At 40.3% G+C, this 20,205-nt stretch overlaps 1 protein-coding gene and 1 long non-coding RNA gene across 7 annotated transcripts in view; both read left to right on the top strand.

The window, feature by feature from the left end:
* Positions 1 to 20,205, top strand: part of LOC108413126 — a 205,492-nt gene that overhangs the window by 70,724 nt on the left and 114,563 nt on the right. For 5 of the 6 annotated variants that reach the window (XR_005130139.1, XM_037537373.1, XM_037537372.1 and 2 more), the window contains 2 exons: positions 26 to 115; positions 876 to 1,986. The exons of the other annotated variant lie outside the window; for it this stretch is intronic. Coding sequence is in view for 4 of the 5 variants with exons in the window: in XM_037537373.1 (XP_037393270.1) it covers positions 26 to 115; positions 876 to 1,211 (426 nt within the window). In the remaining variant the exon portion in view is untranslated. Of the gene's footprint in view, positions 1 to 25; positions 116 to 875; positions 1,987 to 20,205 lie in introns of those variants that run through there. 6 annotated transcript variants of the gene reach the window in all.
* Positions 2,743 to 4,100, top strand: LOC119263128. The gene is made up of 2 exons (XR_005130140.1): positions 2,743 to 3,709; positions 3,818 to 4,100. It is a non-coding gene; the product is annotated as an uncharacterized LOC119263128 (long non-coding RNA).

Raw genomic sequence — 20,205 nt, 5'->3', positions numbered from 1 at the left:
CTCATATAATTTATGTATCCTATAGAACACAAATGAGAGGAAACGAACTGCAGCATTGCTTGGTCTGCCCCACTACCTATCAGAAGATCCAGCAGATGTCATCAGGATTTGTGATGTAAGAATATAAATTTATATTCTATACTGACTGCATTCATACAGGTGCATCTCAAAACATTTGAATATTATCAAATTTTATTTCAATAATTCAATTCAAGTGAAACTCTTAAATATCAAATACACAGAATAATTTATTTTGAGCGCTTATTTATTTGTACTGTTGATTATGGCTTACAGCTAATGAAAACACAAAATATAGTATGTCAGAAACTTAGATTATGATCAATTGGTATTTTTTGCTGTGTGGACAGGTGCCAAATTAAATCTCTATCTCCATAAAGCTTGTCAGCAGAGGGGAGCATAAAGTGCTTTAAAATTTCCTGGTAGACACTGCACTGACTTTGGACTTGATATAACACAGTGGACCAACACCAGCAGATCACATGACTCTCCAAACCATCACTGATTGGTGAAACTTCACACTAGACCTCGAGCAGCCTGAACCGTGTGTCTCTCCACTCTTCCTCCAGACTCTGCTCCCTTCATTTACAAATGAAATGTTAAATTTACTGATGGTCAGTGATGGTTTGGACAATCATGTTGTCTGCTGGTGTTGGTCCACTGTCATATCAGGACTATGCAGTATCTACCAGGATGTATGGAGCACTTTGTCTTTTGACAAGCTTCATGGAGATGCAGATTTAATTTTCCAGCAAGAGTTGACATCAGTTTGGTAACATTGCTTTATTTGAATTGCCCCAATAGTGTTATGGGTTGTAGCTACAAAAGGTGATCATTTTATTTTTCTGATTTTGAAGGCTCATGGTGAGACATTGGATGTGGCTATGAAGGGGATGCAAGTTGGCCTCCTAATAGGCCATGAAGGTGCTCTACAGGATGCCTTTCCTTGGGATATCTTCAGTGTGGCAGTTGTGGTGGAGGAGACCATTGTACTACACTACTACAAACTCAAAGATGTGGCATGCAGCTTTGCCATGCTTATGGGCATCATATACTGTGTGAATCTTGAATATCCACAAGCTATGAAGTATTCCTTTGAGTTTTTGCAGCGAGTGGTGATGAAGGTCAAACCAGACCAAGCTTCTGCACGAATACACGGGCTGAGAAACAAACTGTTAAAGTACAAACTGTAAAGTCTCTGGAGCATTTTTGCACCTGAAAGTCTGGACCAAAGCCTGGACCAAGGTTCATATTTTTGTTAGATTGTGTACATTTAGTCGGTTGGTTGAAGTCTCTGGCCATTTGGAGCGTTTTTGCACCTGAAAGTCTGGACCAAAGTTCATAGGATTGTGAAACAATAGGAAGCATAGGAAGTTGAAACAACAAGCACTAGACAGTCTAATCAACTTGCAGGAAGGAATTCAAAGCCAAACTAAACTTTAAGTCTTGAGTTGGAAGTAAATGGTAATAATGATTTCATTTAACTTAAAACTTTATGGCAGCTTTTGAACTTAAGTTTTTAAGTTGAAGCTGATATAATTGTTTACAGTGTAGATGTTATTTGTTTATTTGAAAAAAACGCTAGTTATTGGTAAACGGTTGTTGGTAAATAACTAGAATGTGGCATCATCTTTATTGAAATTCCTCATTCTCTGCTAGAAGCTCATACTTTTAGTCCTGTTACTCATAAAAGTTACAGGCCTGAGTAACAGTAACAGGAGTGAGGTAGCGTCCTCTGGTTTATTGATTTATCAACGTGGCCATTCGTTAATATAATACTATTCACCCGACTTCACAGCTGAAATCACTTACGCTTTTCACATTTAAGATTAGTTTTACTATGTGAATCCTATATTTATATTAAAGTAATCTACCACTAATATGTATAATATACACTATGTTGCCAAAAGTATTCACTCACCCATCCGAATCATTGAGTTCAGGTGTTCCAATCACTTCCACGGCCACAGGTGTATAAAGCCAAGCGCCTAGGCCTGCAGACTGCTTCTACAGACATTAGTGAAAGAATGGGTCGCTCTCAGGAGCTCAGTGAATTCCATCATGGTACCATGATCGGACACCACCTGTGTAACAAGTCCAGTCGTGAAATTTCCTCACTACTAAATATTCCACAGTCAACTGTCAGTGGGATTATAACAAAGTGGAAGCGATTGGGAACGACAGCAACTCGGCCGCGAAGTGGTCAGCCACGTAAAATGACAGAGGGGTCAACGGAGACTTTCTGCAGAGTCAATCACTGCAGACCTCCAAACTTCATGTGGCCTTCAGATCAGCTCAAGAACAGCGTAGAGAGCTTCATGGAATGAGTTTCCATGGCAGAGCAGTTGCATCCAAGCCGTACATCACCAAGCGCAACGCAAAGCGTGGAATGCAGTGGTGTAAAGCGCCGCCACTGGACTCTACAGCAGTGGAGACGTGTTCTCTCGAGTGACCAATCCTGCTTTTCCGTCTGGAAATCCGATGGACGAGTCTGGGTTTGGCGGTTGCCAGGAGAACGGTACTAGTCTTACTGCATTGTGCCTAGTGTAAAGTTTGGTGGAGGGGGGATTATAGTGTGGGGTGGTATTTCAGGAGTTGGGCTCGGCCCCTTAGTTCCAGTGTAAGGAACTCCTAAAGCTTCAGCACCAAGAGACTTGACAATTTCATGTTCCCAACTTTGTGGGAACAGTTTGGGGAGTTTGGCCCCTTCCTGTTCCAACATGACTGCACACCAGTGCACAAAGCAGGTCCATAAAGACATGGATGAGCCAGTTTGGTGTGGAGGAACTTGACTGGCCTGCAGAGTCCTGACCTCAACCCGACAGAACACCTTTGAGATGAATTAGCGTGGATACTAAAAAAGGAAGAGGATGACCAGCTATGCGACGAATCGATACAATCATGGAAATCACAAACAAGCCGTGCAGCAGCCAAAGACCCAAACAGAAGACCGGATATTCTGGAGGAACACTAACCTACATGTGGTCACCAGGGGCCTCATTTATAAAACTTTGCGTGGAATCTGGATTGAAAATGTACGTGCGCTCAAAACCAGGAAATTGCGTGCGCACCAAAAAAATCTGATTTATAAAACCCTGCGTACGCACACCTGCACGTTGTTTCCTCTTTATAAATCACAACCATCTTCAAACTGAGCGTAGCTGAATCAGCCGCACGTTCCGCCTCCGCCCCGCCCACTTTTACCCATAAATGGTCAATGCAAATCACTCAAATATTTAAATGGCAGCTTGCCCCATTCTTTTTGAAGCGGAATAATGGATGAGAAAAAGACCAAAAAACGAAAATTTGGAGAATGTGAAGTGGAAGTCCTTGTTTCAGAGGTCGAGGCAAGGAAAAATGTTGTTTGGGAGCCTTAGTAGTGGAGTGACAAACAAACGCAAGTTTGTTGAGTGGCAACATGTGGCTGCAGCTGTTAACAATGTAAGCTCTACAAGCCGCACTGTTGCAGAAGTAAAAAAGAAATGGTCGGACTTGAAAGTAGATGCAAAGAAACGGATTTCTTTGCACAGGAAGAGTGCAAGTGCTACTGGTGGGGGAAAGGCCACACTTTCTCCGTCTCCTTTTCATGAGAGGATGGCATGTTTAATTGGGGAACCCCTGTTAAGTGGCGTGGTGACTGAAAAGGAGGGCGATACAGACTTGGCTGATGAACCCATCACTGGTGAACCAGGTAAAAACAAATTATCCATAATCGTACATAGTTTTAATAAAGACGCAATAATCAGACTTTTTTTCCTAGAATGGTTTATTAAATTATTTAACCATCACTGTTTTTTAGAGAGGACTGTGGGAGTGGACAGCAGTCATTCAGCTGAAGACTGCCAACCCGGCCCCAACGGTGTCTCCGGTGCCCCGGTTGCCTCCAGCGGTGTCTCCGGTGCCCCGGATGCCTCCAGCGGTGCACCACGTGCTTTAAGCGGAGGTCGTGTTCTGACTGAGGCTGTTTTACAAACACAAATAAACACAATTACAGCAATTGACAATTTAACAAATGAGCTTAAAGAGATTAAGGGGATACTGTCTGAAATGTCAAGTACATTAAAAGAACTTGTTAAAAAATACCTTTGCGTTTCTCTCCAATTATTTATAATCGACTCTTCACGTCCTCGCGCAGTCTGACTGCTTGAATATTACGTGCGTCAGGTGGGTAAACATGTGGGTCTGGTTCAGGGTCATTTGCTTGTTGGTCGGTCATTATCAGGGGGAGACCATTCTGCTGTGCCATGTTGTGTAGCACGGCACATGCTCTCACTATCCGGCAGACTTTTTCTGGGTTGTAAAGCAGTCTCCCACCTGATGCATCTAAACAGCGCCATCGGCCTTTTAGCAGCCCGATGGTGCGTTCTACAACAGAGCGTGTCAGAGTGTGCACGTCATTGTAGCGTCTCTCCTCGGTGCTCTGTGGGTTTGGAAATGGAGTGAGGAGCCAGCGCTTGAGCGGGTAGCCACTATCACCTAAAGAAATGAATCAGAGATAATGTTGCATTTACTGCTAGGGCAACTGCTTAAATTAAAATAATAATAATACATTTTAAACTTACCAAGAAGCCAACCATCCCGTACAGCTCCATTTTCAAGACGGGTTCCTACACTGCTGTTCCTCAGAATAAATGAGTCATGAGTAGAACCAGGCCATCGAGCAACTACGTTGGTTAAGGTCATTGTAGCATCGCATATGACCTGTACGTTTATAGAATGAATTTGCTTTCTGTTGATGAAAGCAGCTTCATTCTGGCTTGGTGCTCTTATGGCAACATGAGTGCAGTCAATTGCTCCGATTACATTTGGGAAACCGGCCACTGCTGCGAATTGCACTTTAATGTCAGCCTGTTCACTCAAAGTGTAAGGAAACCTGATGTACCGACCTGTCAGTTTTATTATGCCAGATAATACGCCTGACATTATGGAGCTTAAGGATGGTTGAGATATCCCCGACCTGTCTGCTAATTCCCTCTGAAAGCAACCAGTTGCCAGGAATCCAAGGGTTGTTAACACCTGTAAATGGACAGGTATTGCCCGATTTCGTAGTGTTGGTCTCTCCAAATCTGGACCCAACTCAGCACACAGTGTCAAGAGAATTGCTCTTGGAAACCTAAATCGGCTCATTAACCAGTCATCATCGTTTGCAAAAAAATCTTCATGATCTCGAAAAATACGTTGTCGCCTTATTTGGCGGCTCGCTAGGTCTTCGAGTAATGCCAAAAAAGCCATTATGACAGACAGCGCATCAGTCGATCTTGTCTATTTATATAGCTGTGATTTACTGCAAATAGTTACAGCTGTTAATTATCTCAAAATATTAACAACCAATTTCCCTTTACTGTATCTTTATTGCTTTATTATTAGTTCCATTTGCTGTCGTCATGATGATGATGATGATGATAATAAAATACGTTTTATTAAGTACCCTTTTAAAACGTGTTTAAAAGTGCGAAATAAAACAATATGTAGAATTAAATCAACCTTAATTAAAATGCAGAGTGAAATAAAACCAGCTAGAATAAAATAGTACTACAAATAAAGTCGAATAAGATACAGCATGCACTAAAACCTTAAACATACAGACAAAAAATAATGACTGCAAATTAATTAATAATTAATTAATATGTGTTTGTTAATCTTTGTTAATCCTTCTGTTCTTAATCTTGATCTATTCGGGATTAACTGATGCGTGAGGATGGTTTGCGCATTTACTTGCAATTCTCTATTTAACCAGATGATGTCACTATTTCCCCACTCTCTCTATCTCTCTCTCCGCAATGTTTTACAGGTTTACGGCAGCTCTAGAGTTTGCTTAAAACTACGCACGTTTTTACGCCACGTACTTTTTTATAAATCACAGTTTTTGCGCAAGATGTTGCGTGCGCACATTTCAGACCCGTTTTTGTGCGTACGCACGCTTTATAAATGAGGCCCCAGGAGTTGGAAATGACTACATGCCACTGAATAACTAATAAAATGGATGCATGCAAAAGTTTGAGCATCCCCAGTAAAATGTTTTGTAGATTTTTGACATGAAAATAAACTAACAAATACTCTACATGAAACAGTATAAAACATGGTGGTGGCAGCATCATGTTATGGCACTGAGGCATTACCTGTTATTGAAGGAAACATGAATGGAGCATTGTATCAGGAGATATTAGGGGCCAACTTCATCAGGTCAGATGGGTGTTTCACGAATACAGTGGCCCCAAATGTACAGCCAATATAATAACTCAAGGCTGGTTTCTAAAGAAGGTGAAGGGCCTTGTATGGCCTAGCCAGTCTCCTGACTTAAATGCCATTGAACATTTATAGAGGATTTTGAATTGCGATTTAGAGGGACCTTTGGGGAACTGAAGATCTAGAACTCTGGGGAACTAAAGAACATCTAAAAGCTGTAATCATCAACAACGGCTTTACAACAAAATGCCACTGTTATTATTCATTTGTGGTGTCTAAGTACACCATTTAAACTTATGCTCGTTCATGTTTCTGAACCCACAGTTTTTATAGATTTGTAAGCACAGCGTCAAAAGACATTGGGTTCTGTACATCAAAGCTGTGTACGGTAAGATATGCCCAAAAAATAAACGTATGCAAACCACACAACCAGAACCTGCTCAATGTTAAGTCTGGTAGGTGGAGTGTAACAACCTGAAATTAGCCATCACTATTATCAGTATCTATAATAGCAATAAAAAGAATAACAACAGGAAATATCAAAAGGTATTAGCAATTTGTGCAGTACAAAACTATTCTGTTTCATTTAAAGCAGCACAAAACACAGTCAGGGCAGAGGTTTTTCATATTCAGCAATAACACTGCTTCCCAGAGAGTGGGATCTGTGGCTGAGGCTGTCATTATCATCCCACTTGTTCTCTGATGTGGTTAATGTGCAGATTGCCTCCTCTAACTGCTCAGGTCCTTGCAGCACTTGAGTGGGTTACTTTCACACTTCAACAATATGAATCAGCCAGAGGATTGTGTGCCTGAAAAGGCTCAGAGGAGCCTGTTAAAAATTCTCAGATGGCAGATTTATTGGTTTTCCAATAGATAACATGAGATAACATCATGCTGGCAGTGGACATGTGGTTTTAATGAATCCATTGTTTTTTTTCTTGCTGTAAACCAGGGGTGCACAACTCCAGTCATGGAGGACCAGCATCCAGTTTGGAGGTTTCCTGGCTCAAACCCACCCACTTAACCTGACAATTAACAGATGAGTGTAATCAGGTGTGTTGGAACAGGTACATCACCAAACTGTGCTGAACACTGGCCCTCCAGGACCAGAGCTGTGCACCCCTGCCGTCAACAAATCTTTAATTAATTAGGGGTTACTTTCGTCTGTTGCTTACGTCCAGGTTTTACACAAGCTGCTTCTAAAAGGCTTTGGGAAGACTCTTCAGTTTAGACTGCATAACGGGCCCAGACTCAAATCCTGTGGTCATTTGTTAGTGTCCAAGTATCCCATTCTCGACCATTTAGATGAAAAGCCTAAAATATGTGCCCTGATGACTTCTGATAATCATAAGTAATATACATAGAACATACAATATAATTACCTCAAACCTTCAAATACAACATCTAAAATGTTGAGGCTGCCCACAAGGCACAACTCTTTGTGGGCATGCCAACTTTAACACAGGCTTTTGTGAGGAAGCCCTGACTACACCCTTTAGCTTTGGTCTTGTTGGACCTCTTTTACAGCAATTTGTGTTACACCAAGCCTGTTCTTTTGCAGTGTTCATATGCCTGAGCAGACAGAACCATAAATAGACACCAGTATTGAGCAATCTGGGATTCCCCACTGGTGCAGTGAGAGTGCCACACAGACACCTTTGAACTATTTTGGTACTTGAGAGCTTGAGAGGGGTCATTAGATGTTGCGACCTCTTGTTTTGTCTATGGCGCTGTGGGAACATCAACGTGTGGCATTAGAAGACTGAAATGGTCATGATTGAGGAAAAAAAAGCTTGAGGAACTGACCAATAGAGCTTTTGAAGCCATTTTATTTAAATTAACCACAATAAAATGGTGCACTATGATACCTAGGATCACACTGGAGGAGTCAAACAGGGCAAAGAAGAAAACAAAACCTAACCACACTTGCCTCTGAAACAAACGTACTTAGTGAAACTACAAAAGCACATGCGCCAGTGCCAGTGCCTGTCCTCTGACCTAGGGAACCAGACAGAGTAGATTTCTGCATGGTGCAAATGTATAGGTACCCCCCACTCTTACTTGTTTGAAACCCCATATGGTACAAATAATCAAATTCTTGTAAAACAAAGTTAAAAGAACCACACAACACACATGATCAGTTCCCTATCTCCAGCCACCTTAAAGTCCTCTTTTTAAGGTTTAGGCTCCTCCCCCAACTACACAAGCCAGGTCTCTGATTGGTCAGTGGTCCTCCTCACATAACTGATGGCAAGATAGGTACACCTGTGAAAGGAGAGTCTGAGACACACACCCACACAAACACCCCCCCAAAGTACAGGCTCACACAAAAGAATGTTTTGGATGTTTTGTCTAGATTAGGATTAAGATACTCAGCTATTCAAATGTTTCTATTTTCCTTTTTATTCGCTCATACATACACTTCACGAAACTTTGAAATTCAGGTTAAAAACATCTTCAGTTTAAAGACACCTATCCTTGTTTTGACTTTGAAAAGTTGTTGTGACCTGAAGACTGGGCAGGTATTGCACAAAGCAGGATTTCTCAGTTAGCCAGACAACTTAAGCCCGGAGATGAGGACTATCCAATGGGAATGTCCCTCAGCTCTGTTCCTATTGGTCAGGCTTGACTTCAGCTAGAGTTATCTAGCTAAACTGAGAAATCCTGCTTTGTGGAATAACGAACAGCTTCCAGAAGTGCAGAGGACCACACCAGAGTTCACTGAAGGTGACCCCCCAGTTCAGGACGGCCAGAGGTCCAGAGTTCTCTGGACTGCTCCCGGCCTTGAAAACAGCTTTCACACTTGACCAAGCGTACCAAACTCGCCAAGCAAGCCTGGGTTTGGAAAAAACTCTAGTGTGAAAACGCCCTAAGAGAAGTTTTGGGGATGTATTTGGAGAAAAGATTTGAATGCCTACTGACATTGTTAGCATAGTCAGCATCACAGCTCCAGCTCTAAACTAAATGGGAAACAAAGACATAAGTAAGAAATAAACTGCTCGTTTAGCAGTCCAGATGTGGAGATAAAACTGAAGACTGACATCAGCCTGAAACCCCATAAAATTCTAGGATAATTACATAGAAAGGCACAGGGAAGGCCTTATGCACGTTCTCCTGAGTGTGACTGAGCCACTTATACAGCTTGTTAAACCACACTATAATTTCCCATCCATCACTGCTTCTAAATGAGCCCTAACAGCCGTTTCACCACACTTTACCTGTTTTCTTCTGTGGTGGTGTAGCTCTCTATATGGTAGCTTGTTGGCTTTCAGGCGTTTTTGATTACACCTTGGCTGACAGAATTCATCTGCCCATTGGCTTCTACAAGTGTGTTCTGAGTCACAGGGTTCTCTGGTCTTTTCCAAGCACAATGAAACACATCCAAATGATGCATAAATATACATGACCTTGCTTTCTGGAAGCTTGTTCAGGTCGCTTCCATGGATTTTTCCCTCCCCTATCTTTTCTTGGATCCTCCAATTTGCTCAACATTTCCTTTGCTTTCTATTCTTCTAACTGGCCTTCTGGACTGGAGCTGGCTACCACAACTCTAGCTAGTAGCTGCAGGCTATCTAGCCTGCTTAGACAGCAAGTCTGACCTACTAACGCATTTGCATTGCTTAACTTTCCTCTTTCCTTCTTTTCATGCCTAGCAGCCACCATGATTAGCTACCTAATCTAATGAAAATGTGGACTGTATCATTTGTGCCCCAACAAAGGGGGAGCGCCTCCTTTTTTATGGATGCTAAATTCAGTTTCAATTTTCTTCATTTTGCTAGTATTCTTCAGTTTTGACCCTTCGAAAATGAAAAGCAGATACTAAAACAAACTTTTTGTCCACTTTTGAGTGGTCAGTTTCAATGTTAGCTCATACAGATCTCTGACATCATGCTTTGCTCTGTATTCGGCATCTTGCCCATATTAGCCTTTTTCATATATTGCAGCGATATGAGCCGAGCAGACCTCTCAGGTCATTAGGAACTGGTCAGTTAGTCCTGCTGAAGGTGAGGACTAAACATGGTGAAGCAGCGTTTGGCTGCTATGCTGCTATTAAATGGAACCAGTTGACAGAGAGCATTAGAAGAGCCCTGACACTGGACACTTTGAAATCCAGGCTCAAAACGCTTTCAGCACAGTTTAAAACAATGTTAGTGTTTCTTGCTCCTTTTTCTCTGTAACAGCACTTTTTTTAAAGCATTTTGCCTTGTGTACACATTTCCACCAAGGATCCACTGAATTTTGAGGTCATTTAGCAAATACAAATAATGCTACATGCATGCTGCAAGCAAGCTAACAATCCTTATCCTGGAATCATCCAGCCACTTCCATCTGGTAGAAGATTCAGGGCCATCAAAGCCAGCACATATAGACATGCTGATGGATTTTCCCCCCAACAGCTAAAAAACACTCACCATCCTTGTTCTGATTTATGGGCCCAGATGACGTTGACTTCCCTCACAAGCAAAACCCGTCCTCCAGTGACTCAGAGCTCTAATTGACAACCTCCTATAAAGGATCCTCATTGTGTTTTCAAACATTCCTCATCAGCTCCAAGTTGGGAAACTGTCACGTCAGATAATGACTACCAGTTATTTGCTTTTCAGCTACTAGTATATGTGTAATGTCATCATCACTATTTATCTGGTCAGTAAGTATTTATTAGTTTAAAAAAAAAAACAGTGGAATAGATTCATCCATCTACCTGTGCTTTGTTGACGCAACCCCAGAGCATTCTAGATCCACCCCCTTGCTTATCAGCTTGCAAAGTGTTCTTTTCATCAAATTCTTGTTGTGATCAAAGTGTTCCATTTTTACCCCAGCACTTGTTTCTAAATTGCCTTTGGCTTATCTAGATGTTGTTGTTTTATAGTCAGAAGAACTTTTGTGTTGAGGTCAGAGGTAAGAGTCTTTGTGATGACTCTTCCATGAAGATCATGTTTGTGCAAGCAACATTGCACAGTAACCTAGTGCACCACCACTCCTGTGTGTTAGACCTTACCTCAGATTGTTTGCTGTCATATGGGGGTTTTGCTTTGCCTTTCTGGCCACCAAATGAGGAGCTCTACCTGAAAGTTTTCTTTGCCTTTCACCTCTTACCTTGACATCCACAGTTCCATCCACAGTGTCATTTCTTCATGACACTTTGGACAGCTAGAAGCTTGTTTATATCCTGTTTTTGTTGGCTTTTTTTAATGTTTGAAATATGTAGGTCAGAAGACAGTTCTGGTCTCTGAATTCATGCTGCACTCCATCCATTACATGTATTTAATTTAATGAAGAATTTATTAGATACTGGGCTTCCTCCAGAAGAGCTTTAGAAGCATTTAGGCTAACACTCACACAACAATATTACAGTGTTATTATCTGTATATATTCTAATTTGACTGTTTTTCTTTTAATTAACGAATACTTACAGCCCAGATAAACAGTGATGATGACATTACACATTTACTAGTAGCTGAAAAGTAAATTATTGGTTGTTATGTGGCAGTTTGCTGACTTGGATCTGATGAGGAATGACTGAAATACTGAATGAATATTTTCATTGAGATGTATTTATGCACCACAATAATGTGATCAACAGATTTCAGCAGTTATCGGGTAAAGCCGATAGAGATCTTGATTTTAGTTCAGTAACCAGGCTTATCAGTGCACGTATACCCTTACACTAATTTCTTTCGTTTTTCTCAGCCTGCGCATGTGCGAAAACAGCAAGCAGCATTTAATGCAACTTTCGCTAGATGACAACACTTTTGGAGCTATGCTGAAACAAATTATATGCTTGATGAAATGAAGAATGTGAGTATTCTTCATCTTATAAATATACACATTCACCAGCCACTTTATTAGGTACACCTTGCTAGTAAAAGGTTGGACCCCCTTTTGCCTTCAGAACTGCCTTAATTCTTTGTGGCAGACTTTCAACAAGGAGTTGGAAACGTACCTCAGAGATTTTGGTTGGTTATTTGAGTTACTGTTGCCTTTCTATCATCTGGAACCAGTCTGCCCATTCTCCTCTGACCTCTCACATCAACAAGGCATTTTCGTCCACACAACTGACCGCTCACTGGATATTCCCTCTTTTCCTGACCGTTCTCTGTAAACCCTAGAGATGGTTGTGTGTGAAAATCCCAGCAGATCAGCAGTTTCTGAAATACTCAGACCAGCCCGTCTGGCACCAACAACCATGCCACGTTCAAAGCCACTTAAATCCCCTTTCTTCCCCGTTCTGATGCTCGGTCTGCACTTCAGCAAGTTGTCTTGACCACCTCTACATGCCTAAATGCATTGAGTTGCAGCCATGTAACAAGCAATTGCCTGTGAGTGTGTATATATATATATATATATATATATATATATATATATATATATATATATGTTTTCCTGTAAGGTTTCTCAATGTAAAAAAAAAAAACCACAGCATAACAATACTTTTATGTCAACTCTTTTATGTAACCAGCCAATAAACTCTTCCGTGAGTTTATTGGCTGGTTGCAAAGCTACTGTCAAATCTGATTACTATCTGACTCATGTAGGCCCAGAGTTTGCCCATTATCTGATTAGTCAAGCGCATGTAAACACGTTGAACAGATTGCTGACAAAATCTGATTTTCTACATGAAGTGCATGTGAACGCACTCAGTGCGAGCTCAACCAACAAAGACATTTATCAGACGCAGGAAACAAGAGAGCCTTTATTCACTCACTGGTGCATGTTCTAAACATATGGCAGAGGAACTGTGTTAAAAAGGAAACTGGGTTTGTGAGGAAAAGGAAAGAGTAACAATAAGGAAGGAATGAAAGTCGATATGGGGAACGCTCATGAGGCTGACATTCAGTCATTCAGTCATAAACAGAGTCATTCAGAGTGGCTTGAAGTGAAGCCATAGAAATGAAGGATGAACATCTGTAGATGATTGATGTAGAGGCCCTTGTTTCTGAAAAGTGGCGATCAACTCTCAAGGCAGATAACTGTAAATATATAGTACATAAAACACACAAAATGCATAAAATTATGACTGGTAATTCTAAAGTTTTGATGCATTGTTTTAGTATCTTAGCAAGGCATTTAGCCAATCACACGAATGGAATCTCAAGCAATGACAAATACATGGAGCAATGTAACAAATGTTTTTCTGTCCACAAAACCAGGCATGATAACTTTATCAAAACGCCTAATAAATTACTTCTTTTACTTACAAACATAAAAGTCTAACAGCTGCAAGATTAGAATCTACATGTTCAAAGCTAAGACTGTTTTTTCATCGCTTGCAATAACTGTGACTTCAAAGGGTTAAATAATCCTTGCTTACAGTGCTGAAGTAGAAAATGTAATACTGTGCACCAGTAGTACATAAGTATACCACTGTATACCAGAATTATTATTGGAATGGACATAAAGATGTACTGCATTAAAAGGCGTTAATAATGTAAATCTGCTTGACATGGCTCGATAAGTAGACAAGGCCACACTTTCATGATGCAAAAAACTTTTAATCTTGCATAAGGGTTCTTTAAGTGTTCATGGCTCTATGTAGAACCCTTTTCTTTACTTACAAACACTTGAAGAACCATCTTTTTAAAGAGTATTGATTCAGTGGTAAAACAACCCGCCTGTCTGCGGTGGAAAGATTTCTCTGCCCCTGGGGAGCTTCACATAAATGAGGTGTGATGTGGTTTTATGGTTCAGCCTTAAATGAATCAGCTCATGTTTTTATGTCAAAGGCCTACTACGAGACCACAGGTGGTCTAAAGCCAAACTGAAATAAAATTGTTACTATAGTGAAATGATGGCTGTTATGTGTAGGTTAAGCTTTAAACTGCACACCTAATTGATGTCTCACTCATCTAGAACAACAAGTTCATGGAGAAGCGCATCTCTGTAACATGACAAATGTGAGCACTTGTATTGCCAAAGCTTGAGAATACAGGGGCGTCCTGCCCATTCAAGCTGGCAGGGCACGCCCCACCGGATTTTTGATACCTGTATTTTTATTATACTTGATTATATATATTTATAACACATAGTTATGGTCATTTTATATGTCATAGATCATACCTCAAGTACAGACACTCACAGCCCTCTATGCTCATCAGGGCTGACCAGTTGATCATGGATTTGAAGTGGTCAATGGCGCATCAGCTGTTGTTCTCAGATTTGTATTCTTCTTATTATTTTTTTGCCCGATTTTGGTCTGGAACTCGTCCCACAGTTTTTGAGATATTGACACTGTTCCAACTTCAGAATGTTCGGTCTGATCGGCAATGGTTAGGTTGTACACCACGTTTTGATCTGACATACAGTTTTGGTACAAACATCATTAAATTCTGATTTTTTTCCCCATAGGAATGAATAGGTTAAGACCTGCACCTCCATGTGCTGTACTTTTTCTCAACCGAAAAACACTGTTTCGCAAATACTATCTCAGGGCAGGCCTGCAAGCAGGATTTCAATATTATTCTGACCCGCACTCATCTGTTTGTCTTTTTTTTCCCTCATCCCTCTTTTCTCCCCTAGACCCCCATTCATTTTTGCCCTCTCACAAGTCCATTTCTTTGCCCGACAGCCACCAAACTGCATGTACTCACTCAGGGCAGTTCCCCAAGTTCTACATTTACATTTATGGCACTTGGCAGACGCTCTTATCCAGAGCGACTTACAATTGGATCATTTTGTTCTAGTCCAGTCATACAGACCCGCACTCCTCTATATGTTGTTTTGTAATCCCTCTTTTCTCCCATAGACTCCCATTCATTTTCGCCCACAAAGAAGCCATATACTTTCCTTTGACCGACCGCCATTAAACTGCATGTACTCACCAAGGGCAGGACCCCAAGCTATAATCTTCATCCATGGTTCCTCCCATACAGCCCCATTCATTTTCAACAACAACTAGCAACCACTTCGCAACCCCCCAATAACGACTCAGCTCACACCCCTCATGCCACAGCAACTGTTTCTAGTTATCTACACACTATTCTATTAGCTCTTTGTCAAGAAAAGTGGCAGCAGTGTAAGTTACTGTAGAAGTGACTGTCATGTTTGACCATAACAGCACAAATAATTGACATGAGAATCTCTAAATAAATATACAGTATCAAACTGCAGAAAACCGCGTCATGATTTTCTTTTTATTCTGGAGGTCTGAAGGGAGGAACTTCTACTTTTACTGGAGTAATATTTTACCTTGGGTATCTCTACTTTAACTCAAGTACATGATTTGTGTACTTCGTCCACCTCTGGAAGCACCTTTGCGCTGTTTGAGAAATAGTCTATGTGGACACTGGGAATAATGATTAGAACTCATGAAAACTGACTTCTTTCCTTCTGGCTTGTTCGTGTCACTAGAGGTTGACAGTATACGTATTGATGTGGAAGTCGAAGGTTCAGCCTTTCTTGTGTTTGAAAAAGCAGATTCATACTGGATTAAAATCGCTCCATAATTATTACCGTCAGACTGTAAAACTACACCGCAGCTTCATACTGGATGGGGAACGGGTGCTACAGCCTATCCAAGCGGTCATTGGGCATAAAGCAGGATACACCCTGGACAGGTTGTTCAGGTCCTCATGCTCATAATGTTAGGTCCACACTCAGACATTTCTCCGGTCTGACAAGCGATTTTAAGCTGTTTTATTATGTTTTTATCTTGTTTTTTTCTCATTCACATTGACTCAGTATTAATAACGAAGAAGGATACAAGAAAAGTACTCGGCAAAATTTCCTTTCCTCTGCTAGGATTTCTGCCATGTTAATATCCTGCCAACTTCGGTGCCTTCATTGCTGCGTGATTACTCAGCAGCATTTTAAAACCTCTTGCTGAAGAGGAGCTCAAAGGAGGCTGCTTGACAAATTAATATCTTCAGATGGCAGCTCTAAAGGTGCTTTCCACAACAAGAACTGTGCAGTTAATGACTGCCAGGGGATCATATCTTATACTGTTTTAAAGACGTGTGCAGTTGTCTTGGATACAAACTGCTTCCAAAATGCTGTGAGAAGCTCATTAAATTCATGTTTTATTTTAGACTGGGTCACAGAGGTGATTATTAAAATCCTGTGATCCATATTTGATCATGTACGCTTGTGGTGTTATCAGGCTTTCCTGATCCACTTGAGTCAAATGACTGAAAACCGTGCACTGATGAGCTTAGATATCACCTGGAAGATGATATAAAATGATTTCTCATACAATACACCTTGAACTTTAAGGCTGATCATGCGAGGCAGACCTTAGAATCTTAGATTCAGACCTCATGGTCATAAGAGCACATATTCTCAGTACAAATATATGTAGGTATCAGATGTAAAAAGGCCGGTTTTTCCTCTTTCAGCTTATCCAACTTTTAAAAAAGAGACAAGTGAAAAATTGTTAAGTGGGTTTGGATAAGGAGAATAATTTAAGATACAATCCTACTCAAAGAACCTATAGCTCTCGTAAAGTGAAGCTTGGAGCTAAGATATTACATACAGTATTTCTACACGTTCTTGAGCTCATCAGTGTAACAAAGCCTGATATGAATAAGGTCAAAAGTAGTGTTTGAACTTCAAGACTTCAGCAATCTAAGTAACCAAGTGCAAACTGGTGTATACCTGAATATCGGTTGTACTAGTCCTGTCTGTGTCTTTAAACCCAGTCAAAACACCAAAAAACATCAAAGTGCTTAGTAGACAAAATCACTGATTTTCTTAACATCATGTAGTCTTTGCCACAACACATCATGAGGACCCTGTTCCTACAGCGTGAAGCTCAGCCACAGCCTGTGATCATAGACTGTAAGTGTGCATGTTCTAACTGTAGAGTAATAGATCTTTCAGAGCTGAAATGTACTGATCCAGACAGACTTCAATATTGATCAATCTGGGATTCCCCACTGGAGCGTTGGAAGACTGCCACACATAGACACATACTTTCTTTGAAATATTCAGGCACCTGAATGTTTGAGAGGTGCCGTTAGAAGTTCAGGACGTTTTGTCTACTTTTAGAGCCACACAGACGGAACTGTGGCAACAAATACTCAGCTTTTCAAACGTTTGCATTTTACTTGATTACGTACACTTTTAGAATCTGTGAAGTTCAAACTTTTAAAGACATTTATTCTGGTTTTGACTTTAGTACATCTATATCTTACACCTTTGAAGTAGCCTAGTAGTCTGCAGCTTGGATAGTGTAACTCAGGAGGCTGGTTTCTTGGACATAAAAAGCATTTCCAATTGTGTTCTGCTTGTTTAGTCTAAGCCAGGGTCTGGGAAACCAGCCAAAGAAATCACTGGGGCAATTACAGGGGAATCAAACCCAGGCCCTTCTTGCTGTGAGGCAACAGTGCTACCCATTGTGCCTGCCCCATTAACAGGTTTTTCCACTAAACAACTAAATATGGGCAGGTGTTAGATAGTAGTCATAATCTACTGCAGTTTAAACAGTTAAAGATAAACATATTTTTATTCTGTAAAACATCTAAAACACCAGCCATACATTGGTGCATGCTTACAAAAGTTCAAGTCAAGTCAAGCATTATTGTCATTTCAGCTGTATACAAGTACACAGAGAAACGAAAACAACGTTCCTCCAGGACCAACACAGGAACACAAGCGTGAGATAATACAATAAACACAGTGCAGACAATACAGTACAGTAAATAAATATGAAAGACTTAGAATAAATACAGGCAGTATAGGCTACTGAGAGTGTGTGGAGCTGTGCAAAGAAGGATGTAACATACTATGCCATATTTGCAGCTTAGCAGATACCCTAGCATATATGAGCATAGCAGTCACTCTGGTAGCAACCACAGCAGCAATATACAGTGTACAGTATTCCTATGTATCTTATTTCCCTTAATGTCTTCAGATGTACAGTAGTATGAGAAAGTTTGGACACCACTGGTCAAATTACACATTTTGTTGATTTTCTAAGTGAAAAGAAGTTAAAACCACCTCTGCATGGAACAAACTTAAGTATCATATGTTTCTACGAAATTTGATTTCTAATTATTATTTGTTGGCTGAATTTAACATAAAAATAAAACATAAAATTTGGCCTGTGCATAAGGTCAGGCACCCTTTCAGAGCTTATTTGACTAATTATTCTTTAACCCAAGTCGGCTGGAGACTTGGATTAAAGAATTTAATTACAGTCTGGAATTGGTTTCCAGAGTGTAATGTATTCTGTGATCCTTTAAAACTTCTACTGACTGAGGAACTGGGATAACCGACACTTGCAAAGCAAGAGAAGACTATAAAAGATATCTAAATAACTCCGACTTCCAATTTCCACTCTCTGAAATGCCATTAAGTAATGGACGCTAGGAAGAACATGAAGTCAACACAAGATTTGAAAGATCATCTCTGAAAGAACTACTTACTTTTTGGTATGTATTTCTGCAAAGCAAAACACCCACATCATTACCAATAATCGGAATCTGGCATGAGAATAGTGAGACTCAGATCCACTGTCCAGTGTTGTTACGCAAACATCATCATGATGTAAAGACAATCTGAACAAAACCTTAAGTTTAACCAGTTTTAGTCTGACCAGCTGCCCACACCACAGCTACCGCCACTTACTTTGGACTAGCTGCCCATCCTATATTGACATTTCTCATGGACTCCTAGCTATTACTACTACCATTACTACTACTATTAATATTGCTATTAATATTAGTAGTATAATAGTTTGACCAGAGGAGGATGGGTCACCCCTTGTGAGCCTTGGTTCCTCCCAAGGTTTCTTCCTCAGCTCTGAGGGAGTTTTTCCTTGCCCCTGTCGCCCCTGGTTTGCTCACCTGGGGGTTTTATATTCATGTTAAAACTTTGTCTTTACTGGAATTCTGAGAAGCTGCTTTGTGACAACATCAGTTGTAAAAAGCGCTACAAATAAATTTGATTTGATTGTGTTATCTCATCATAAAAAGTCAGTGTTTGAAGGATCTATATGTCAACAGTTACCCACTTTTTGAGTAAAATGGATTTGAAAATTTTGAAGGTCTCTTCTGCCAGTCATTCCTTAGACGGTTCCATTATGATTTTGACCTAGTTCTGATTCAGGTCTTGCTTATATTTACATGCATCTTCCAAAGAAGTATAAAAAAAATCAGACTTGACATTTTCAGAAAGTCAAAATTAAGTACATATACATACACTATACATCATCATCGCCATATCAAAGCTGCATTAAATCTTTTTTTCTCACCATTTGAAAATGTTTGGTGTCTTTTATATTGTTGGGACATTTCACGATAAACTGACTAATAGAAATGGTGAAGAGTTACTAAGATTAAGATCTGGTTACATTATTGTATATTAAAGTTAATGATTTTTATCCTCTTTTATAAGTCATCATTCCGAAAATGCAAAGATTTCTTATGGAAATGACGCTGTACTATAATGTTTTCTTATTCATTTCTTACATATTTCTGTAGGATTACAGCATAAATACCATAATACCAGGAATTCTTTCCCCATAATATAGGCCCATTTAAACGTGTGTCAGATTACAGCTTTTGATCCATAAATTAACACTTTTTTGCAATGGCGATTCATTTGTTAATACCTACAAATACACTCTTTCTCCATCTTATCAGCTCCACTTACTGTATAGTTGCACTTTGTAGTTCTACAGTTATAGACTGTAGTCCATCTTTTTCTCTGATACTCTGTTACCCTGTTTTTCAGTGGTCAGGACCTCCATGGACCCTCAAAGGGCAGGTACCATTTGGGTGGTGGATCATTCTCAGCAATGCAGTAACACTGACGTGGTGGTGGTGTGTTAGTGTGTGTTGCGCTGGTCTGAGTGGATCAGACACAGCAGTGATGGTCATTGGAGCTGATAATGGACAATGAGTGTAGAAACAAGGAGGTAGGCATAATGTTATGCCTGAACAGTGTATATAACCATTTAGCCCATAGAGAATAGACAATAGAGAAAATAGACCAGCAGTTTGTCCGCAGTCAGTGATAGCTGTGCATGGTTTTATCAGTGCACCGATAATTACCAACTGTACT

Source organism: Pygocentrus nattereri, chromosome 3, assembly GCF_015220715.1.
Source record: "Pygocentrus nattereri isolate fPygNat1 chromosome 3, fPygNat1.pri, whole genome shotgun sequence".
In the NCBI taxonomy this organism is placed as follows: Eukaryota; Metazoa; Chordata; class Actinopteri; order Characiformes; family Serrasalmidae; genus Pygocentrus; species Pygocentrus nattereri.
This window is presented reverse-complemented; position numbering and strand designations above follow the sequence as displayed.